Source organism: Bubalus bubalis, chromosome 4, assembly GCF_019923935.1.
Source record: "Bubalus bubalis isolate 160015118507 breed Murrah chromosome 4, NDDB_SH_1, whole genome shotgun sequence".
Taxonomy (NCBI): domain Eukaryota; kingdom Metazoa; phylum Chordata; class Mammalia; order Artiodactyla; family Bovidae; genus Bubalus; species Bubalus bubalis.
In genome coordinates, this window is record NC_059160.1 from 35,392,896 (window position 1) to 35,418,286 (window position 25,391).

At 37.7% G+C, this 25,391-nt stretch overlaps 1 protein-coding gene across 2 annotated transcripts in view; it reads right to left on the reverse strand.

Annotated features, from left to right (window-relative positions):
- LMNTD1 (lamin tail domain containing 1) overlaps positions 1-25,391 on the reverse strand; it is a 505,938-nt gene that overhangs the window by 44,762 nt on the left and 435,785 nt on the right. For both annotated transcript variants that reach the window (XM_025283405.3, XM_045165327.1), the window contains 4 exons: positions 20,480-20,540; positions 11,576-11,694; positions 4,700-4,935; positions 504-696 (listed from right to left, as the gene is read on the reverse strand). In XM_025283405.3, coding sequence (XP_025139190.2) covers positions 504-696; positions 4,700-4,935; positions 11,576-11,637 — 491 coding nt within the window. In that variant the 5' untranslated portion in view covers positions 11,638-11,694; positions 20,480-20,540. The remainder of the gene's footprint in view (positions 1-503; positions 697-4,699; positions 4,936-11,575; positions 11,695-20,479; positions 20,541-25,391) is intronic.

Here is a 25,391-nt window from a genome sequence, read left to right on the forward strand (position 1 = left end):
CTCATGCAACAAGAAAACCAGGGTGAAGTAAATGCATTAAATGAGTCATCTTTTATTTTGATTCTAACATCAACTTTCTTTCTGACAATTCTTTTTTCTGTAGATACTAACAACCATAAAAATGGATATTTTTATAAGTGAGTTATAGGTCCACCTTTCTCCCTCTGTCTTGAACTCAAAGCAGATGAAAAAAAGATTCTAAATCCATCTGAATGATTTGCTAATAATAAAAAGGTTCTTATATAGAGTTAACTTTATTGGTAAGACTTATGTAGTGCTGTTTTCTCTGGCATCTTAGAAGAATTAACATTCCTTGTTTGGTTCCCTAGAAAGTTGTATTTATCCCTTTTAATTGCCCAGAATATTAAATAGTTATATTTAATGGATTGCTTAGGGTTTGTAGAAGAGACCTTGGATCTAAAAACAGATTAGATCTTTATTTTCTACTAATTTATTACTCCTACTCCAATAGAAGACAAAAATAGTTCAAATAGAGTATATACCTGGATCTAGATTGGCCCACTTCTTCAAGAATCGTAGAGAAGTGCTTCCAACTTTTCTCGTGGAATGAGTGCACAAGTTTCCTTTTATCACCAAACAAAGACAGGAAATAATCTTCCCCTTCCCCAATCACAGCTGGCTCACCAGCAAGGACTGGAATAGAGTGTTTCTTTGGAATTTTGACGACGTTGAGTCCTTTCAAAGAAACCAAATATAGAGAAGTAGATAAAAGAGTAAAAGGACCCAAAGCTACTATCTTTATTCCTTGCTTCTATACAAAACAATATTCTTTATATACTTTACTGTCACAGTCAAACTCAATGAGGATAGTTAGAAACTTTAAACCAAAGTCTGTAAAATAACCAGTAAGTGATTATTTTTAGTGACACTCAGTTCCTAGAGACGATTTCAGTTATCTTAAAACTATCAAATCACCAGCATAATTATAATTTAATTAAGATGTAATAGAAGCAGTGTAAGTTTGTGAGTAGATAAAACATTTGAGTCTCTCAAATTTGGATATGTACAGTTTATTCTATTTTATAATTACCTCTTCTCCCCAAATTGCTATGCATAAATTAAAGTCTCAAATGAGGTATTTCCTATCAATGGTGTATGTTTTCCCAGGCAGACTTAAATTTCCTCTAATCAACTGAAATACTTTATTAGGAAGATAAAGGAATACTTAATCAGATTCTAATGTCCTCTTGGAAATTTACTCTTTTAAAATTCTCAATACTAAGATTCAAACATAAAATGGGTTTCATTATTTTGCATAGAAGGAATCATGCTGGATAAATCTAATTGTGTATCTGCAGAGAGGAACATTACAGAGAGACATCATGATGAAATAGAGCACTGTGTCTTTGATTTAGACACACTTGTATCCCAGCTTTGTCACTTACTGATTTAAACCAAATGATTTAAACCTTCTAATTCTCGGTTTTCTTGAAAATAAAATAAGGATAATACTACCTTGTGTGAGGCAATGTGAGGATTGCAGATAATATAGATGAGTGTCTAGCATTTAGCAGGTACTCAGTAAAGGATGGCGATTGTTGTAGCACAGGGACTTTGGCTAACGTGACCCTGGGTCCAAAATCATCAAAGGATTAAGACAATCTAGAGTGTGCTTTATCTTCTGTCTTTAACAAAACCAAAGCAAGGCAAAATATGAAAAAAAAACAAAAACACATAGTTCCTAAAGAGGATTCCTTAGAGGATTTTGTTTAGAAGAAATACTTGGAATTAAATTAGTTCATTACTATTCAAGTGAGTATTTGCTAAATCTTTAAATTCCTTTGACGAAAGAGACTATTTAGCATTGTTAACAGCTCATCTTGAGGGATGAAAATCTTTGTACTTTGAAAGGGAAGAAGGCACATGGATCTTGGGTTCCACTTGTCATCTTATCTAGAAATGAAATGGACCAAACGCAAAACAAGTCTTGGGAGACTCAGATACCTATCTGCAGAGTCAGGATCTACAGTAATTGAAGGAAAAGACTCTATTCCAGCACCACTCTCATCTTGCAAGGGGAAACCAGTATATTTATTTTTCCCTCCATACTAGGAGCTTCCACAATTCAACACAAATAGAGAACATACACAATGACACAGTGTCAAAGGATGAGAAATATTACCTCCTTAGACATAAAAGGTGTATTTTTACTTTTAAGCATGGAGATACTGGTCATTGCTCAAGGTCAGTGTGAACTTAGGAGGCTACTTTGAAAAATGTACCTTAGGCATACAAACACTGAAGCACAGGGAATACGGCAATAATGGCAGAAGATCAAAATCTTGTGTGACACTGTGTCAAAATCTTAGGACGATATCAGGAACAAAGTGAAATATACAGGTTGTAGATGCACACAGAATGGTAAGGGAAAATGAAGACATCAAGTAGTCATGGGTGTATTTGTGCTAACAATTTTGAAATTTGTTAGTTGAGGTAATACAAACCTCAAATTTAGCCTATTCTATGAGAAGGTACCAGAAAAGGTGATGGCACCCCACTCCAGTACTCTTGCCTGGAAAATCCCATGGACGGAGGAGCATGGTAGGCTGCAGTCCATGGGGTCGCTGGGAGTCAGACACGACTGAGCGACTTCACTTTCACTTTTCACATTCATGCATTGGAGAAGGAAATGGCAACCCACTCCAGTGTTCTTGCCTGGAGAATCCCAGGGACCGGAGAGCCTGGTGGGCTGCCGTCTGTGGGGTCGCACAGAGTCGGACACGACTGAAGCGACTTAGCAGCAGCAGCATGAGAAGGTACAGATATGTTCAGATTCACAACTTTATTGAGCACACTTATGTGCTAGGTGATTTTAATAAATATCTCATTTAATACTTAAAATAGCCCTTGGAGTTGATATTTTAACCTGCATTTTGTGGTTATGGAAAATGAGACTCAGAGATACCAAATATCTAAACTAATGTCTCATGTAAAGATTAAGCAAATTCTCCTTCGAGTGGGAATGAACTAATTTAATTCCAAATGTTTCATGTTGTAGGTTTGAACCAAGGTTCTCTGTTTCCAAAGACAGTGGTCTTTTCATTAAACACTGAAAACTCAAAGTTTCCCAAACACAGTAGGGAACATACACCTCATACTGTGAACACTGCTGAGTGCACTGCCGCAACTGCCAAAACTTTACTGTTATTTTCCTCATTTCCAAATGATTGTTTCTCCCTTTCTCTCCACCATTTTATTACCTACTTTGTATTTCTTCTTTTTCTTATCTGTCTTTCCTTCCCTAAGCCATAGTTCTAAAGCACAATATGGACAATATTGTTAATCTTCCTGGTGGCATTCACAGGAAGGGCAGTTAATTCCATACAACAAAATTTTCAGTTATCCAGCAATTCTAGATCATCTAGTTGGTCAAGCCATGAACCATTATGACAAGATAAGATATTTTAATCATAGAGATGATGTACTTGGCCAATATATTTATGTGACCTGAATATGATTCCCAGTGCTAGAATAAATGGTGAGTATAGTTAAATTATTCTGCATTTGGCATTAAGAAATGAGTATACTGGAGACATTCTGGAATATTCTTAAAGAGATGGGAATACCAGACCACCTGACCTGCCTCTTGAGAAATCTGTATGCAGGTCAGGAAGCAACAGTTAGAACTGGACATGGAAAAACAGACTGGTTCCAAATATGGAAAGGAACATGTCAAGGCTGTATATTGTCACCCTGCTTATTTAACTTACATGCAGAGTACATCATGAGAAGCGCTGGGTGGATGAAGCACAAGCTGGAATCAAGATTGCCGGGAGAAATATCAAGAACCTCAGATATACAGATGACACCACCCTTATGACAGAAAGTGAAGAAGAACTAAAGAGCCTCTTGATGAAAGTGAAAGGGGAGAGTGAAAAAGTTGGCTTAAAGATCAACATTCAGAAAACAAAGATCATTGCATCTGTTCCCATCACTTCATGGGAGAGATGGGGAAACAGTGGAAATAGTGAGAGACTTGATTTTGGGGGCTCCAAAATCACTGCAGTTGGTGACTTGCAGCCATGAAATTAAAAGGTGCTTACTTATTGGAAGGAAAGTTATGACCAACCTAGATAACATATTAAAAAGCAGAGACATTACTTTGCCAACAAAGGTCCATCTAGTCAAGGCTATGGTTCTTCCAGTAGTCATGTATGGATGTGAAAGATGGACTGTAAAGAAAGCTGAGTGCCAAAGAATTGATGCTTTTAAACTGTGGTGTTGGGGAAGACTCTTGAAAGTCCCTTGGACCACAAGGAGATCCAACCAGTCCATCCTAAAGGAAATCAGTCCTGAATATTCAGTGGAAGGACTGATGCTAAAGCTGAAACTCCAATCCTTTGGCCACCTGATGCAAAGAGTTGACTCATTGGAAAAGACCCTGATGCTGGGAAAGATTGAGGGCAGGAGGAGAAGAGGACAACAGAGGATGAGATGGGTGTATGGCATCACTGACTTGATGGACATGAGTTTGAGTGAACTCCGGGAGTTGGTGATGGACAGGGAGGCCTGGCGTGCTGCATTCCATCGTGTCACAAAGAGTCAGACACAACTGATCAACTGAACTGACCGATTGATACTGAAGATAAATAATAAAACATCATTCTGACTTTGAGGCGTATAATTACTCAAACTATATGCTTTAAAAACACTCTAAAAAAGTTTGTGTTTTGCTTACCCAAGCTGTTTTCTGAGTGGGAATGGGTCACTAGAGCAGGTTTAAGAGGCTTTGGTCCAATTGTTGATATAGTTGCTCCACTAACTTGAGGGCTAGACAGACAGTAACTGAGAGGAATTTCATCAGAGAATGACCGTGAACATGCCAGTGTCGTGCTATCTGAATCTGTCGACGTTGGAAAGAAATGTACTAAAGATGGCAGTTTCTTTGGGACGTCGTCCTGTGAGTCTTCTATTCTGTGTACAAAAATGAGTATAACAAACAAAGCGAGACAGTCAAAATGATAGACTATGAACACAAGAAGCATTAACTGTCATTATTACTCAAGATTTTGCTTTTCAAAGGTTTTATGCATCTAACAGAAGAGTATCTTATATTTTTAGTTTTAACAATCTGAATAAAACACTTCAGCATAAAGTCAAGCTTTTTTTCTATTTAAAAATCAATAAACTCCTATTTCAGATAGTTTTACTAAAGTGTAAAACCTGAAAGAAGAAAATAAAAATTATTACAATTCCACCAACTAAAATTTTTACCATTTCCTTCCAGGCTTTTTATTTTTATTAAAAATGTTTAAATTGAAATACAATTGATTTCCAATATTATATTAGTTTCAGATGTACAACGTACTGATTCAATATTTTTTCCTTCCAGGACTTTTTTTTTCACTCAAAATTGAGACTCTATAAACCATTTATATTCCACTTTTCAGTTCAGTTAAGTCACTCAGTAATGTCTGACTCTTTGCCACCTCATGGACTGCAGAATGCCAGGCTTCCCTCTCTATCACCAACTCCTAGAGCTTGCTCAAAGTCACGTCCATCAAGTCATTGAGGCCATCCAACTATCTTATCCTCTGTCGTCCTCTTCTCCTGACTACAATCTTTCCCAGCATCAGGATCTTTTCCAGAGACTCAGTTCTTCCCATCAGGTGGCCAATATTGGAGCTTCTGCTTCAGCAGCAGTCCTTCCAATGAATATTCAGGACTGATTTCCTTTAGGATTGACGAGTTGGATCTCTTTGCAGTCCAAGGGACTCTCAAGAGTCTTCTCCAATACCACAGTTCAAAAATATCAATTCTTCTGCGCTCAGCTTTCTTTGTAGTCCAACTGTCACATCCATACATGACTGCTGGAAAAACCATAGCTTTGACTAGACAGACCTTTGTTGGCAAAGTAATGTCTCTGCTTTTGAATATGCTGTCTAGGTTGGTCATAGCTTTTCTTCCAGGGAGCAAGCATCTTTTAATTTCATGGCTGTAGTCACCATCTGCAGTGATTTTGGAGCCCCCAAAATCAAGTCTGTCACTGTTTCCACTGTTTCCCCATCTATTTCCCATGAAGTGATGGGAACAGATGCCATGATCTTAGGTTTTTGAATGTTGAATTTTAAGCCAACTTTTTCACTATCCTCTTTCACTTTCATCAAAAGGCTCTTCAGTTCCTCTTCACTTTCTGCCATAAGGGTGGTGTCATCTGCATATCTGAGGTTTTGATATTTCTCCTGGCAATCTTGATTCCAGCTTGTGCTTTATCCAGCCCGGCATTTTGCATGTTGTACTCTGTGTATAAATTAAATAAGCAGGTTGACAATATACAGCCTTGACATACTCCTTTCCAAATGTGGAACCAGTCCAGTGTTCCATGTCTGGTTCTAACTGTTGCTTCCTGATCTGCACACATATTTCTCAGCAGACAGGTAAGGTGGTATGGTATTCCCATCTCTTTCAGAATTTACAGTTTGTGTGGTCCACACAGTCAAAGGCTTTGGCATAGCCAATAAAGCAGAAATAGATGTTTTTCTGGAACTCTCTTGCTTTTTCGATGATCCAATGGATGTTGGCAATTTGATCTCTGGTTCCTCTGCCTTTTCTAAATCCAGCTTGAACATTTGGAATTTCTCAGTTCACATACTGTTGAAGTCTTCTTTGGAGACATTTGAGCATTACTTTCCTAGCCTGTGAGATGAGTGCAATTGTGTGGTAGTTTGAGCATTCTTTGGCATTGCCTTTCTTTGGGACTGGAATGAAAACTGATCTTTTCCAGTCCTGTGACCACTGCTGCATTTTCCAAATTTGCTTGCATATTGAGTGCGGCACTTTAACAGCATCATCTTTTAGAACTAGAAACAGCTCAGCTGAAATTCCATTACCTCTACTAGCTTTGCTTGTAGTGATGTTTCCTAAGGGCCATGTGACTTTGGACTCCAGGATGTCTGGCTCTAGGTGAGTGATCACACCATAGTAGTTATCTGGGTCATGATGATCTTTTTTGTATAGTTCTTCTGTGTATTCCTACCACCTCTTCTTAATCTCTTCTGTTAGGTCCATACAGTTTCTGTCCTTTATTGTGCCCATCTTGCATGAAATGTTCCCTTGGTATCTCTAATTTTCTTGAAAATATCTCTAGTTTTTCCCATTCTATTGTTTTTATCTGTTTCTTTGCATTGATCACTGAGGAAGGCTTTTTTATCTCTCCTTGCTATTCTTTGGAACTCTGTATTCAGATGGGTATATCTTTCCTTTTCTCCTTACCTTTCACTTCTTTTCTTTTCTCAGCTATTTGTAAGGCCTCCTCATACTACCATTTTGCCTTTTTGCATTTCTTTTTCTTGTGGATGGTCTTCATCACTGCCTCCTGTACAATGTCATAAACCTCCAACCATAGTTCTTCAGGCACTCTATCAGATCTAATCCTTTGAACCTATTTGTCACTTCCACTGTATAATTGTAAGGGATATGATTTAGGTTATACCTGAATGGTCTAGTGGCTTTCCCTACTTTCTTCAATTTAATTCTGAATTTGGCAATAAAGGATTCACGATTCTCAGGATTCTGAGCCATAGTCAACTCCCAGTCTTTTTATTTTTGCTGACTGTAGAGAGCTTCTACATCTTCAACTGCAAAGAATATAATCAATCTGATTTCGGTATTAACCATCTGGTGATGTCCATGTGTAGAGTTGTCTCTTGTGTTGTTGGAAGAGCATGTTTGCTATGCCAGTGTATTCTCTTGGCAAAACTCTGTTAGCCTTTGCCCTGCTTATTTTGTACTCCAATGCCAAACTTGCCTGTTTTCCAGGTATCTCTTGACTTCCTGCTTTTGCCTTCTAGTCCCCTTTGATGAAAAGGACATCTTTTTTTTTGGTGTTAGTTCTAGTAGGTCTTGCAGGTCATCATAGAACTGTTCAACTTCAGCTTCTTTGGCACTAGTGGTTGGGGCAGACTTGGATTACTGCGATATGGAATAGTTTGCCTTGGAAACGAACAGAGATCATTCTTTCATTTTTGAGATTGCACCCAAGTACTGGATTTTGGACTCTGTTGTTGACTATGAGGGCTACTCCATTACTTCTAAGGGATTCTTGCCCACAGTAGTAGATATAATGGTCTTCTGAATTAAATTCATCCATCCCACTTTCATCACGTATTATGTCTCCCCTTTCCATTAACATGAAAAAACATGATTATCATTTCTGTTTAATATATCACTGTTTACTATACCTTTTCCCTTTATTTTCTCCTGTTATTTAATTGTCTTGCATTTGCAAAGATTCTACAGTTAATGTATGCTTTCAAATACATGCTACAAATTAATAACTACAAATACAGCTCACATGTGTACGTGTGTGTGTATTTGTGTATGTGTGTGTGTGTGTGGATGCTGAAGGGAATAGCACAAAAGAGAGAAGAAAGGATTACTTTTCAGACATTATTTCTGTAAGTAAATCTTACTATGAATAAAGAGATTTTTTTCTTTTTTATAAATATAAAAGTATAGTATGCATTGATTTAAACAAAGTCCGTAAACCACAATACAGATATTTTATGAGTAAAACAATATTTTCATGGGGTAGTTCATGAAAAGGCTTATGGCAACTGCTTTTTATGACTCATATTGAGGCTGTTCTCAGTAACCTCAAAGCAATCCATGTGCCTGTGACTGTGTGTGTTTTTAATGCAAGGTCCCGGAGTCCCATCCTTTAGCTCTGAAAAACCAGATTCACGGCCAGCCTAAGCCCCGCCTTCCTGGGGGCCACATATCTATAAGTTATGAACTAAGTGTTTTGCCTCTATGCACCATCTCTATTTTGATCTCATTTCCCAGAGTTTCCATAATGTTATTTGAGCCAGTACTCTTTTGTTTTTCCAAATCTTTATGTAAGGGAACAAAGGCCTGAAACTTCCTAATCTGCCGTCTTTCTGGTGTTGCTCTCAATCTCTTTGTTTACCAAGAGGTAGTCACAATTGTTTTATTCTATAATTGGTAAGTTCCTTCATCAGAAATGTTGTATATCTAGAGAGCTTTCTACTCAAAATCAGACTTCTCTAAGTGTCCTTCTCACAAGGCACAGATCTCAGGCAACTTTAAAAAAGAATTAAATGGCATTGGCAGCTGCATTATTACTCTGCATGCTAAGTTGCTTTAGTCGTGTCCAACTCTGTGCTACCCTGTGGACTGTAGCCTGCCAGGCTCCTCTGTCCACCAGATTGCCTATGCAAGAATACTGGAGTGGGTTGCCATGCCCTTCTCCAGGGGATCTTTCCACCCAGGGATAGAACCCATGTCTCTTGTGTCTCTTGTATTGGCAGGTACGTTCTTTACCACAAGTGACACCTGGAAAGCCTGCATTATTACTGTTCAAAACTTAAAAAGCTTCGGCACATGCCATTCTACTGACTTCCCAACCACTCATCTTTTGTCAAAGAAGCTCTAACCCATGAAGACACCCTCTTGAGTATGACAGGGGTGGTAATGAAAAGGAGACTACAGAGGTCTATTGTCAAATTGCAAACATTTCATCTCTGTCTAAAATGAGACAGATCATATGACATAATTTTTCCCTGACACTGTCTAGAATAAGCAGGAAAAGGACCTTTCTCTTTCAAAGTTCCTTACATCTGGGTTTCATTAAAGACGACTGACTATCTTTTCAGCATGTTCATTTTATAAGCTCCGATTTTTTTTCTTCCTTTGATAAAATAATTGCATTTCCAAATAAATTTAATTCCATGAAAGATTCCCAATGAGCTTTTGCAAATGTTGTGATCAAAGAAATCTGGTCTAGGGCCACAGGGGGGTTCTTATTTTTGTAGCTGAACAAGAAGTTTCTAATGGCAGCATGCACTGTTGGAAAAGCTAAAACATTTCAGGAAGGAATGAGCATGGGGCAGCCCATTGTTTGAACCCTGCCCTCACAGACCTCTTAGACTCCTTTTGGAAGATGAGACTTTCTTCCTGGTGCTTGGTTAGGTTTCCCTTTCCCATGTGGAATTTTCCAGGCCCTTACTTGGTATTTTGCTTCCTCTGTAACTAGTTAACACTAAACAGAGGTAGTTATAAATATTCAATTCCAGCATTTCAATGTTATTTCAATGTGGCATTGGTCATATTGACAACAATTACTAATATTTCTCAGATGACCTCTACGAACAAATATTTTTAAAATGGACTTGAACTGATCAGTAAACACAGGACATCCAGGTCCAAAGTAACATTAGGTTTAAATTTTGTATATTCAGTATTAAAGATCATTTAAAAAATTTTAATTGGAGGATAATTGCTTTACAATATTATGCTAGTTTCTGCCATATATCATCATGAATCAGCCATAGATATATATATGTCCCCTCCCTCCCAGCTCTCTAGGCTGTCACAGAGCACCAGCTTTGAGCTCCAAGTGTCATACAGCAAATTCCCACTGGCTATCTGTTTTACATATGGTAATCCACGAGTTTCCATGTTACTCTTTCAATTCGTCCCTCCCTCTCCTTCCCCCACTGTGTCCACAAGCCTGGTCTCTATGTCTGTGTCTCCACTGCTGCCCTGCAAATAGATTCATCAGTACCATCTTTCTAGGTTCTATATATATGCATTAACATACGGTTGTTTTTCTTAAAGATCATTTTTTAAAAAAACATTGGAAAACAAATGCTGATGCTTTAGTTGATAAACGATTTACATTAGTAGTAAAAACAGAGAGTTGTAATTTTAATATCCTCCTAAACATTTCCTAAACCGAAATTCTCAAGCAGTTCTGTTAGTAAAGTAGTTTAAAGAAACTGTCTGTCACCTCATTAGAACTGATTCAAATGTATTCTTTTTAATGGCTGAGTAATACTCCATTGTGTATATGTACCACAGCTTTCTAATGAGGTGGATCAAACTGGAGCCTATTATACAGAGTGAAGTAAGCCAGAAAGAAAAACACCAATACGTTATACTAACGCATATATATGGAATTTAGAAAAATGGTAACAATAACCCTGTATGCGAGAGAGCAAAAGAGACACAGATGTATAGAACAGTCTTTTGGACTCTGTGGGAGAGGGAAGGGGGGGATGATTTGGGAGAATGGCATTGAAACATGTATAATATCATATGTGAAACGGATCACCAGTCCAGGTTCGATGCATGATACAGGATGCTTGGGGCTGGTGCACTGGGATGACCCAGAGGGATGGTATAGTGACGGAGGTGGGAGGGGGGTTCAGGATGGGGAACACGTGTACACCCGTGGCAGATTCATGTTGATGTATGGCAAAACCAATACAATATTGTAAAACAATTAGCCTCCAATTAAAATAAATAAATTTAAATTAAAAAAAAAAAAGAAACTGCAAATTACTTTAACATGTTTAGATATGAGTTTTGGAAACTCTACCAGGTCTGATATGATGGAGATTTGTCTAGGTGATTTTTTCTATTACTCAGGGACAAAACATTATAAAACAGTGGTTGAGGAAACTGTAGTATGTTATCATTAATTTTAAGAAATTTGTAGACTCAATTCTAGTTCTATTTTATAAGCTGTTTTGAAACAAAAAGGTCAAATGCTCCATCCTCATCCTCTGAAACTCATTTGTGACTTTCTTACTGTGCTTGAGTCTCCATCTTATCTTCTAGCTCATGGACTCCACTCTGCAGCACAGCTGACATTTCCTGAACAGTTTCTGAGTCTCTCGCACTGGCTGGAAAACAAGAATCTTTTCTTTTCTGGAAAAATAAATTATGGCATTAGACAATGAAGACAACTGAGATTCAAGACAGATTTTCTTTTTCAAGTGACCTCACTTGTTAATCTAACTACCTTAAAGCACTCTCCAGACATTATTATTTCTTCACCAAGCTGATGCCAGGATTCTAATGTGAATGTGTAAGTACCGACATAGCCAACACTGATGCTGGCTAAGAATGTTAAATAAATCAAGATGAAGGTGTGTAGCACTCACTGGAAGCAACTCAAGAGACAGGGCGGTAACCCAGCAAAGCTACCTTTATGATCACAACTTTCACATCTGGCTGACACTGCCTGTTAGAACGCTATGAGGTAATGTCTCCATAGTTACAAAGTTCCAGCCTCTGAACAATTGCTGTGTTAATACTGCACCTGTTTTGCAGTTTGCACACATCAAATAACATAACTTGCTTTTAAGAGAGCCATTTCTCCTACCAGGCAAATTTTGTCATCAAAATGTTTGTTATCCTATTTTGAATTTCTGAGGGTTGAAGCTAGTATGCAAATTTAAGGGGAGTTACTCACTGTTCTGGAGGTGGGTGGGTTGGTTCATTTGTTTTGACAAATGCTTTTTGAGGACATGGCAACAACTAAAAACTTGTATATTTTGAGGCAAAAAGAAACCTATTGGTAGAAATAATGAAACCAAAGCCAGGAGTTCTAAATTCTTCTCCTAGTTATTCCAGCAAAATGATTTAGAAGAGATCACTTAATTAAGATTCTACCTTGAGTAAAAGATCCACATTTAATGTGTCATAATAATAATGGCATGGAGATACAATTAACACATATGAAAGTACATAATTGTGCATCAGTTCAGTTCAGTTCAGTCGCTCAGTCATGTCCGACTCTTTGCGAACCCATGAATCGCAGCACGCCAGGCCTCCCTGTCCATCACCAACTCCCGGAGTTCACTCAGACTCACGTCCATCCAGTCAGTGATGCCATCCAGCCATCTCATCCTCTGTCGTCCCCTTCTCCTCCTGCCCCCAATCCCTCCCAGCATCAGAGTCTTTTCCAATGAGTCAACTCTTCGCATGAGGTGGCCAAAGTACTGGAGCTCCAGCCTCAGCATCAGTCCTTCCAATGAACACCCAGGACTGATCTCCCTTAGGATGGACTGGTTGGATCTCCTTGCAGTCCAAGGGACTTGCAAGAGTCTTCTCCAACACCACAGTTCAAAAGCATCAGTTCTTTGGTGCTCAGCTTTCTTCACAGTCCAACTCTCACATCCATATATGACCACAGGAAAAACCATAGCCTTGACTAGACGGACCTTTGTTGGCAAAGTAATGTCTCTGCTTTTGAATATGCTATCTAGGTTGGTCATAGTAATAAGATATATTAATGATGATTACCGGATGAGTAAGTTCATTCAATAGATATTTAAACAAGCATTTACTATTACCAGGAACCATCAAGGTGCTATGAACAAACAGTTCCTGCCTCAAGGAATAATGATAAAATATCTTCTAATTTAGATTAGAAAATGGTTTCCATCTTGGAATGATGCACAGTAGTATTTAAATATCAATACAAAGGACAATGAAGAAAGTAACTGTTTTAATAAAAGAAAAAGGCAAGAAGTATATCACATAATGATACAAGTAAACTTAAGGAGAGCAAACATTTAACTATATTTTCTTCATCTCAGAGATGAAGGGAAATTCCTTATTAGGCTTACAGGCCAATTATATCAGCACAAAGAGATTTATAAATTTATATTTATGTTCAGAAAAGAATTAAAATGAATTTATTACTTTTTGCCACCATCCCAGTTTCCTTACATCTTCCTATGGGGATGGTTTCCTAGCTATTAAACAATTTTGTACTTGAAATACATATATTCCCGTGATGTTTTATCAGAAAACCTATTCACATTTTCCAATATTGTTTGGCAAAAGAAAAATCTGCCAATGGGGAAAAAGATTGAAAAGCTTTAAAACTGTGAAGGTTTCAATAGTTATTCCCCACACAAGACGTTTTCTTTATCTACTTCCCAAGCTAGAACATAAATGCAATTAAAATCAATTTCCTCTTTTGCTGCTGCTCAAACTAAGCCAGTAGTTTTCAACAGGAGATGAAGTGAATCACAGGGAATTTTGTGAATATGAGGGGACATTATTCAGGCTCCTCTGTCCATGGAATTCTCTGGGCAAGAATATTGGAGTGGGTAGCCATTCCCTTCTCCAGAGGGTCTTCCAGGGACTGAACCTGGGTCTCCCACATCACAGGCAGATTCTTTGCCATCTGACCCATCAGGAAATCCCATGAAGGGACATTAATAGTAGTCATAAAGATTTGGTGGGGTGCTACTGGCATTTAGTGGACAGGATCCAGAAATGTTAGACTTTCTACAACATGGCAGATAATCCTCCTTGGTAAAGAATTTTCCCATGTACCATCTGACTTGCCAGACATTAATGGAGATGAAAAATAATTTATAATGATCTGAGTCTAAAGCCCAACTCTGTATTACATATAAGTGAAGAATATTTTTGTAACATTTTAATATTTACCAAATTTTACAGGAAGTAATTATGCATTATTTACAGTGAGGGAAGATTGTAGATTGGTTTGTTTAGACCTTTTCCAAAAGTTGTTCATCAGTTGGAAAAATTTGCATCATCAAAGGCAGTACCACTTGGTGTGTTCATGTGATATAACTTATCTGACATAGGTAATAACAGTAGCAACAATAACAAAATCAACATGAATCTGATAAATCTTCTAATTTACATAAAATACAGAAAACAGAAGAGCACGTTAGCTAATAGGTCAAGATATTTAGAAGACAACCTACGTAATTTGTGGATATAACTTATATCTGAATTCAAGCAAACTAAAAAATGCAAAAGACATTGGAAATTTAAGTACACTGGATACTTAATAGTATTAAGGAGTAACTGTTACATATTTAAGATGCATTATGGTATTATGTAGAAAAAATGGCAACCCATTCCAGTATTCAAGCCTGGGGAATCCCATGGGTAGAGGAGCCTGGTGGGCTACAGTCCATGGGATTGCAAAAGAATCAGACATGACTCAGCAACAAAACAACCAACAATGGTATTATGACTGTATTTTTAAAAAAAGATTCCTTGTTTAGAGATACATCCTAAAACATTGTAGATAAAATGATATGATGTCTAGATTTGCTTCAAAATAATGCAGAAAGTAGAGAGTGGATGGAGTTGTGGATGAAAAAGATGGGCAGTGACTTGTAATTGTTGAAGCTAGGTAATGGGTACATGGAGGTTTGCTATAAATTTTGTTTATTTTTTTCTATAAATTTTGAAATTCTCGGTAGTTAAAAGGGAGGGTCATTTGGGGATATGTAGACTCTGTATTCATTGGAAGGACTGATACTGAAGCTTCCGTCACCTGATATGAACAGCTGACTCACTGGGAAATCCCTGACGTTGGGAAAGATTGAGGGCAAAAAGAGAAGAGGGTATCAGAGGATGAGATGGCTGGATGGCGTCACCAATGAAATGGACATGAACTTGGGCAAACTTTGGGAGACAGTGAGGGACAGGGAAGCCTGGTGTGCTGCAGTCCATGGAGTCGCAGAGTCGGACATAACTGGGCAACCGAACAATAGCAACAACAGACTCCTTACATTGATATCATCATCTTCATGGCTGTCTCTAATTCAGGAAGGACAGAGTCAAGTTAGAGCTGAAAGGGAAAAGCAAAAACACTGTTTATGAGGTTCACCAGCCTCACACAGGTCCTTTCACCACAGCTCTGGAAGATGGGAGTCTCCCCATTTGAGGAAGTGACAGTCCAAAGAGATGAAAATCTCTTTCAAGGCTATATGACCACTGGATGGCTGAGCCAGGATTTGGTCTCACATCCATTTCTTACAAAATCTCCTTCACTCTACTTCCTGTTTCTCTGCTGTAATTACTGCCCAATAGCTTCCTAACTCCTTCCATGGTAACTTTGTTACTACTTCTCTGCCCCTGAACCAGCTCAGTCCTGATCTTTCTCTTTGCTATGGTCTCAGATCACTCTCTCCCATTGTCCAGACTCTGTGTCATTTCTCTTTGGCCATATCCTCTATTGGGAAGACATCTGAATTTTGCATAAGAAATTGAAAGAGTATATATAGGGCAAAATAAGATGATGATAAATGAGTTTTATATTGTGAGCTTTTACCTTAATTAAGAAAAAAATACCATATTCTGTAATCTAAAAAAAGTAGGCAAAACATTATATGTCCATAATTTTTTAAAAGTTGAAAGACACAAAGAACTGGCTTTATGCACTCTGGTCTTCTGTTTCCCCATATGGAGAACATTTGCACAGTAGGAGATTTTTATTAAATCAGTAATATAAATAAAATGTCTTGTGGGAATGAAGGTAGTATATATAAAGAGAGTTTACTCCCCCTCTCAGGCCATGGATGGAAATTTCCAAATTGAGTATCATGTAATTGAAGATTACAATTTAAAACATGATTTTGCTGCACTATCTATGATTCAAAGAATCTGTATATATAGGGATACACTTTCACATTTGCACACATATTATAGTACAAATTCCTATTGTAAAGCATCTTGCTAGTCTAAAAATGTGCTGTATTGCTTCATATCCTTCACACAGATCCGCATGTAAATAACACAGCCTTGGACAGAGATGCTATTATTTCACCTTGAAGTCAGGGTCACGTGAAGGTTCTACTGGAGGTGTTCACAGGAGAGGACAGAGGGCCAGTTATTAGGAGGTTCAAGTTTCAGATATCTTGCTCTGAATACCTTCATGGCCCTTCCCAATCACAAAATTCTATTGCCAAAAAACACTAAGAACTCAGATTTGTTTACACGATACTAAATGTCAAACAATGGCTTGAATCCTCAAACATTCATATCAGTTTCAGCAACAGTTCATAAATAACTACATAGATACATGCAATTACATGTAAAATAAATAAGTACATGTACTGAGGCTCAGCCTTTATCCACGAATCATTTCTATCCATGTTCTTTGGAGGAATAAAATATCTATTCTGAGACAGGGCATCTCAGACTTGTTCAGAAGGGCAGAGATCCAGAACATATGCTCTTATTTGCAGAACATTTTCTTTGTTAAATATTTTCAAAAATACAAATCAATACATTTTTACTTCCTCTACACACTAGTTTTATATACATTTTACTAGCAAAAAGAAATGTACCTATATTATTTGGATACCATATAAACTCACAACTACCAGCTCAAACATCTTAAAATAAAATATATCACCCAACAAAGTGTTCAGCCAAGAGCAAATGATTGGTTTTGAGATTTCCTATTCATAGGAATTTGCAATTTCATTTTCTTCTCTCATCTACTAGCAACCTTAAGCAGGAAAGTGGTGTCTGGAGACAAGGACTTGTAAAAAATGATTGGAGAAAAAATTTGAATTGAGAATATGTGATCCATTAACATTTTTCCTTTGCAAACAGGGTAAAGGCAATCATTCAATATTACAGTCAAACGCTTGCTCTCTACAGCTTGGAACACTAGTGCCCCTTGGGAACAAGTGTGAGTAGCCATGGATTAAAGGAGTATGAAAGAGAGTTATTAGAAATCTGAATACGGGCTCTGCCTATGGTGTTAAGCACAAATATAAGATTGAATGGAGCCTCTCCCAACTCAGTGTGGAAGCATATCCAGGTAAGAAGGGCTTCAATCCCGACTCACCCCTTCCTTCTTGGTTAGGGCACACATAACAAATCTTATCTGTGGTAGCTACTCTCAGCATTATTCATCATTGATGATAATGATGGCAATAGGTGGCAATAAGGGGTACAGTTTACTAAGGATGGATCAGTTACTCTTGAGAAATCCCGTGAGAATACTAGATACATAAATGAAGATGCTTTCATTATTCTCCTGACAATCTGAAGGTATTTTTGTTGTCATTCAGTTGCAAAGTTGTGTCCGACTCTTTGTGACCCCGTGGACTGTAGCATGCCAGGCTCCTCTGTCCTCTATCTCCCAGAATTTGCTATTGAGCCGGTGATACTATCTAACCATTTAATTTGAAGTATAAACAAATATAAATCAGTAAATTAAATGTAAGTTGTTTAGCAGCTTTTCTCCTCGTGTGCTAATGAGACAGGAGAAGAAATTGAGAGAATCCTAAGGATATAAGAACCCTGAGGTTTGCATTATGTCTTTTGCAAGAGAAGGACACTTCTGACCTTCACTAAGAACAGAAAAGAAATTACTGGGGTGGATAATACTGTGTTTGAAGCTATCCTGTGTCATTTGTTTGAGACCATGTATATCCGAAAGAGGGGAGAAAGCAGACATCTGAGATGGAATGAGAAAATTCCTGCAGTGTTAGGAAACAGAAGTCCCTGAAGACCTTTGGCCATGTGTAGATTCGTCTGCAGTAGAAGAAAGACAAGCTGGACATTTTTACATGCTGGAAATTTTCTTTGGCTGTTCTATTAGCCTTAGTTTTATGGTTACTGTTCTGTGTTCATGTTTGTCTCTCTGTTAATTTTCAGAGTGAATGCTTTTACAAGTCAGAGCCATAATTAATACTGAATACTACTACTACTGCTAGCTATCATTTAACATGTATTTCCTATTTGTGTTATGTATATTATAGGCTTACCAGCTGGCACAGTGGTAAAGAATCTGCCTGCCAATGAAGGAGACTCAAGAGATGTGGGTTTGATCCCTAGGTGGGGAAGATCCCCTGGAGGAGGAAATGGTAACCCACTCCAGTATTCTTGCCAGGACAATCCCATGGACAGAGGAGCCTGGCAGGGCTACAGTCCATGGGGTCACAAAGACAAGACTGAGCATGCACACACACATGCACTCTAGGTATATTATTTCATTGCATCCTTTGAAGGATGTAATATTATCCATCTTTCACAGACGAGGAAACCGACAATTAGAGCAGTCAGGTAACTGCCCAGAGTCACACAGCAGAACCAAGGCCAGAGCTCAGGTCTATCCGAATTTCGGGACTGGATTTTTCATCATTACACTCCTTTCCCTGAAAAATATTGAGCACCACTGTTTACAAGACAGTTGGACAGATACTTTATAATATAAATGAATTGAGGACATGTTCCTTGCTCTTCTGGAATTTATTCTTTTGATGAGACAATAGTATCTGTGAGTATGAAAAAATAATGTATTATAGAATGTGATAAAAATCAAAGGATAGTTCTGTTAAGAGCTAGAAGAACTCAGAGAAGAATTAGTAGGAAAGCCTTCACAGAAGAGATGGGATATGCAGTATGTGTGGACCTCAAAGGATAGATAGGATTTTGAAAAGCAGAGAACAGGAAGGAAGATATTATTTTATTCTTTCATGCATGCATTCACTCAACAGAGACATATTAATTACTTGTTGTGACTTGACAGTATTGAATGTACTTTTTCTGTGAGCATCCAAATCCAGGATAGGCCTGGTACAGGCATATTATTGACTCAGACAGAGAGATGACCTGAGTGTGCAGTGCTCAAGTCAGATACATAGTGGAGACCAGATCAGAGAGGGCTGTGAACCCAGGCCAAGGAGTAGAATACACTCTCAGTATGCACTGCATGGGTTTCCCTGGTGGCTTCGTGGAAAGAATCCACCTGCCAATGCAGGAGATGAAGGTTTGCTCCCTGGGTCAGGAAGACCCCCTGGAGAAGGAAATGGCAGCCCACTCCAGTATTCTTGCCTGGAGAATCCCATGGACAGAGGAGCCTGCTGGGCTACAGTCCAAGGGGTCACAAAAGAGTCGGACATGCCTTAAGGACTAAACAACAACAATGTCAATAGTTAGATTAATTACAGAATATTTCCTTGGTTGACATACTGACTTGATGGACATGAGTTTGAACAAGCTCTGGGAGTTGGTGATGGACAGGGAGGCCAGGCGTGCTACAGTACATGGGGTCACAAAGAGTTGGACACAACTGAGCGACTGAACTGAACAGGATATTTCAGGAGTTTCTTGGTTCTATTTATATGTAAGAATATGTGTGTTTTTCTTTTTCTGTTTTGGATTCGTAGGCGCTCTTTATTCCAGATCAAATTTCTTTGCTGGAATTTATGTATCACAAATATATTCTCTCAGATTATAATTTATATTTTCACTCTCTGAAAGATGCATTTTATGAGTAGAGTATATGTGTCCTTGTGCCATTACCGCACTATCTTAAGGTAACTTTGTAGTATATTTTGTGTTGTCATTTTAGTCGCTAAGTTGTGTCCTACTCTTTGAGACCCCCATGGACTGTAGCCCACAGGCTCCTCTGTCCATGGAATTTCCTAGGAAAGAATACTGGAGTGGGTTACCATTTCTTTCTCCAGGAGATCTTCCCTCATCTCCTGCATGGGCAGGCAGATTCTTTACCACTGAGCCACTTGCAAAGCCCCAGTATTGTATACAAGTCTTTCAAAAAAATTTACTAGTATCATGACCACTCTAGATTCTTTGATTTCCATGTGAATTTTTAGAATAATCTTGTCAATTATGGGTTTCCCTTGTGGCTCAGCTGGTAAAGAATCCACCTGCAATGCAGGAGACCTGGCTTCTATCCCTGGGTTGGGAAGATCTCTTGGAGAAGAGAAAGGCTCCCCACACCAGTATTCTGGCCTGGAGAATTCCATGGACTATATAGTTCTTGGAGTCACAAAGAGTCGGACACAACTGAGTGACTTTCACTTTCACTTTGTCAATTGTGAAAATACCAGCTTAGATTTTGTTTGGGGTTGCACTGACCGTACGGGTCAATTTGGAAAGAATGGATTACCTGCAGTCTTCCTTTCCGGTAATAGTCTTGTCAGGTTTTGGTATGAAGGTTATGCTGGTCTCTGAAATAAAAGCAAAAATAAACAAATGGAACTTAATTAAACTTTAAATTTTTACTCAGCAAAAGAAACCATAAACAAAATGAAAATACAACCTATAGAATGGGAAAAAATATTCACAAATGACAATGAACAAAGTGTTAATATCCAAAAATATATAAACAGCTCATACAACTCAAAATCAAAAAACAAATAACCCACTAAAAATGGGCAGAAGACCTGAATAGATATTTTCCCAAAGAATACATACAGATGGCTAACAGGTACATGAAAACATGCTCAATATTGCTAATTATTAGAGAGACGCAAATCAAATCAACAATGAGCTATTGTATATACCTATAAGAATGACTATCATTAAAAAGTTTACAGATAACAAATGTTGGGAAGGATGTGGGGGGAAAGGGAACACCTGTTCACTGTTGGTGGGGAATGTAAATTGGTTCAGTCACTGTGGAAAACTGTATGGAGGGTTCTAAAAAAACTAAAAATAGAACTCTCAGATGATCCAGCAATTCCACTCCTGTGTATGTATCTGGAAAAGATGAAAACACTGATTTGTAAGAATACATGCATCCCAATATTCCTTAGCAGCACTATTTACAAAAGCCAATATATGGAAGTAACTCAAGTGTCCAAGAATGGATGAATGGATACATAAGATGTGTTTTATACACACACACACACATACACATATATATTCACACACACACACAATAGAATATTAGCCATAAATGAGCTTCCCTCATAGCTTAGTCAGTAAAGAATTCACCTGCAATGCAGAAGTCTGTGTGCAATGCAGGAGACCTGGGTTTGATCCCTGAGTTGGGATACAATATTACCTATATGTGGAATCTAAAAAATAATACAAATGAATGTATGTAGCAAAACAGAAACAGACTCACTGATTTAGAAAACAAATTAGTGGTTACCAGTGGGGAAGAGGGAGGGGCAAGTTAGGGGAAAGGCATTAAAAGATAAAAACTACTATGTATAAAATAAGTAAGCATCAATAATACATTGTACAACACAGGTAATTATAGCCATTACCTTCTCCAAAAAGAGAAAAGAAAGATTATGTTTGTCTCTTAAAACAAATTGGTAAATGTTTTCTCTTTTTCCATTGCTCAGGATTGGCATTATGATTTCCTTATGTCCTGTGTAGAATTTATTCATGAAATATTTTGGACTTTACTTACTGGGCAGTAATAGTTATATGGCTGATTATATTTTCTATTTCTTCTTCATTGATTTCTGGTAAGCTGTGCTTTCCTATAGTCTCTTTGATGTTAGTGGAATCCATGATGTTCTCCTTTTCATTACTGATACTGGTTATTTAGCTCTTCTATATTTTTCCCCTCATTAATTTGCTCAGTCTTTTTAAAGAACCAAGCACTGGCTTTTGATTCTCTTTATTATACATTTTTAAATTTTCTTTGGGTTCAGTTTTCTATTATTTTTGTGAATATTTGAGATGGATAGTTAGAGAATTGCATCATATTTTTATTTTCTAATATAGGCAGAACTTTATTCCATAAATGTTACTATTCAGTATTTTCATTATCATTTATTTAAATATGTATTTTTAAATTTACATAGTTTTTTAGATAGCTGTTGCTTAATTCCCAAATATATAAAGATTTTCAAGTTATTTTTTGTTAGTAAGTTTTAATTAAATCCCTCTGTGGCCAGAGTTCATACTTTGAATAATTTATTTGAAATTTTATTACCTCATGGAAAGCATATGGTCTATTTTTGTAAAGTTTTTTTTATTGCTTTTGAAAGAAGTGCATATTCTGAATTTGTTGAGTAGAGGGTTTTATATGTCTCAATTAAAGTAACAGCAATAATTGTGTTATTTTTATCCTCACTGATTTTTTTCCCACTTATAAAAATTACAGACAGTGAAGATTCATCAATTTTTTGCAGATTTTGTCTTTATTTTACATTCCTACCAATAGTGTGAAAGGATTCCCTTTTTCCAGCATCTTCACTAACACTTGTTATTGCTTGTCTTTTTGACAAAAACCATCTCCAAGTGTGAAGTGATATCTCATTGTGGTTTTGATTTGCATTTCTCCAATGGATTAGTGATGTTGAGCATCTTTTCACATACCTTTTGGCCATCTGTATGTCTTCTTTGGGAAAATGTTTATTCAGGTCTTTTCCCATTTTTTTTTTTTTAAACTCGATTTTATCTATGTATGTGTGTGTGTGTGTGTATTGGAGAAAGAAAAAGTGAAAGTGTTAGTCATTCAGTTTTGTCCACCTCTTTGTGACCCAATGGACTGTAGCCTGTCAGGCTCCTCTGTTCATGGGATTCTCCAGACAAGAATACTGGAGTGGGTAGCCATTCCTTTCTACAGGGGATCTTCTTGACCCAGGGATTGAACCCAACTCTCCTGCGTTGCAGGCAGACTCTTTACTGTCTGAACTACCAGGGAAGGAAATGGCAACCCACTCCAGTATTCTTGCTTGGAAAACCCCATGGATAGTGGAGCCTGGTGGCCTACAGTCCATAGGGTCGCAAAAGAGTCAGACAGAAGTCAGCAAATAACTAACAACCATATATATCTTTCCCTATTGAGTAGTGTAAGTTCTTTATATCTATTATTTCTTAGTGTTAGGCACCCGTCTTGTTTCCTCATATTTCTGAGTACTCTTGATTAACAATTATAGTTTATGAAAAAAATTATAGATCTAATTTAGACCTAAGATGATATATTCCTTTAGAGAATATCTAATTGATGGCTGGGGACACAGAAAATCCATATTAACTTAATTAATTCAATTAGGACTTATGACAGTTTGGAGCTGGGTTTCTGTTTCATTGAAGGCCAGTCTCTGTCTGGTCTATTCTTAATCCTAGGTTGGACTTTCAAGGTTCCAACAAGAATCTGGAAGGAGATGTTACTAGTTATTCTCTTTGTTGGGCCTTGAACTCCAACTTTTGTCCTCTGTATCCATAAATCTGTAAAATCTCTGTTTATTCTCTCAACCAGTTCTTCCTAAAATAACCTGACAAATTTAGGGCAAATCTGACTTTACAGATTAGTTATCTTTCTGGGTCTTTTTCATTCTTCTGTATATTGGAAACACAATGCTTGACTGACTTGATAGCATTTTGGTATCTTTAGTTCTATTACAATTCCCCAGTTTTTCTATTTGTTTTCAGTATAGGAGAATTAGTCCAAATTACCTGGGCAGCCCTTACTAAATCCTGATTCTCATATTGCTTAAGTAAAATATTTGTATGTCTTTTGGCTCAACTCTTTACAATATATATTGGAGTCAACAAAAGAAATATTCCCTTTGGTATTGTGCTTAGGCAAAAGAACTGGTCCTATAGCTTATAGGTTCCATGACAAATTCAAGGTGAAATTCAATTTATTTTACTACTTGGCAATTTTTATTTGGCCTCATTATAGTTTTTCTTTCTTTCTCTTTTTTTTTTTTTCAGCTACTTCACTCTTTCTGCTTTCAGAGAGTGTGTTATGCAAATTTAATTAGAACATGCCTGTGAAAGTTCTTTGTAAATATTTAAAGAAAAATGCATGTATAAGGTGGTATTACTATTCTAGACTCAAAATCGTTTATCTTGTAAAAACCTTGTGCACATAGATTAGCAGCACCTCTGAGAACGTCTTGGTGAACTGTTCTCTGCAGAAGTGTTGTGCTTCATTGAATGATGACAAGTGATTTAATCAGACCTTCTCCTGGGAAGAAGGATCACAAAGTAAACAAAGCGTAATGTTCATCTGCATGTGAAATAAGTAAGATTAAGTAACGTGTCAAAATCATACACCTTATGCTCCATGGGAAAGATAAAGCTAGTACACAGCAGCATAAACTGAATCCAGGACCCTCTGACTCTAATCCCATGGCCTAAAATAGAAGCAGTAAGACACTGAAGATTAGATAAAATTCTTTTCAAAGACAACACTTCAAAGATTTGAAAATCAAAAAGAAAAACTTCTCTCAACTCTGAGTTTCTATGCTCAGAGTTCCTTCCCCGCCTCTCCTTCCCTCCTTCCTTCCTTCCTTCCACAGCCAAGTATCTTTGAGGGGAAAAAACTATATTGCTTTCATTTCCTTACTGCCTACTCATGTTACATCCACTGTGGTATGATTTGTTCACTCATGCTTGCTCTTAGGGGTCACAATGACCTCCTAGTAGACCATCTAATGGTTTTATTCCTTCTCTGTTTCTGTATGACATCTGTCATTCTCCCCTGTCCTCCTTCCCTCCAAATTCTTGTCCAACTCCCCTTCCTCCTCTTTTTCTCCATGTTCAGAGGATCCCTTTGTGTCAGTCCTTGGATCTTCCCTCTGTTTGCCTTTTCCCTATCCTACTTCTTTCAACAATTTCACTTAAAGAAAAAAAAAAAAAATACTTGCAACCATTGTATCTATTTAGGGGTTTCCCAGGTAGTGCAGTGGTAAAGAAGCTGCCTGCCAATACAGAAGATGCAAAAGACTCAGGTTCAATCCCTGGGTCAGGAAGATCCCCTGGAGGAGGAAATGGCAACCTGCTCCAGTATTCTTGCCTGAAAAAATTACACAGACAGAGGATCCTGGCAAGCTACAGTGCAGGGAGTTTCAAAGAGCTGGACATGACTGAGCACACACACATTGTATCTTCATGACTTTAAAATCTCTTGTTTATGCTCTCCTCTTAAACTAATCGAGCAATTTCAACTACCTACTGATGGTTTCAACTGCCTACTGATGGTTTCAGATTTTTCCAACCCTACTCAAGCTACCCATAATTGTTCTAGAATTAATGAGGGTTTCCCTGGTGGTCCAGTGGTTAAGAATCTGCCTTGCAATGCAGGGGACACTGGTTTGATCCCT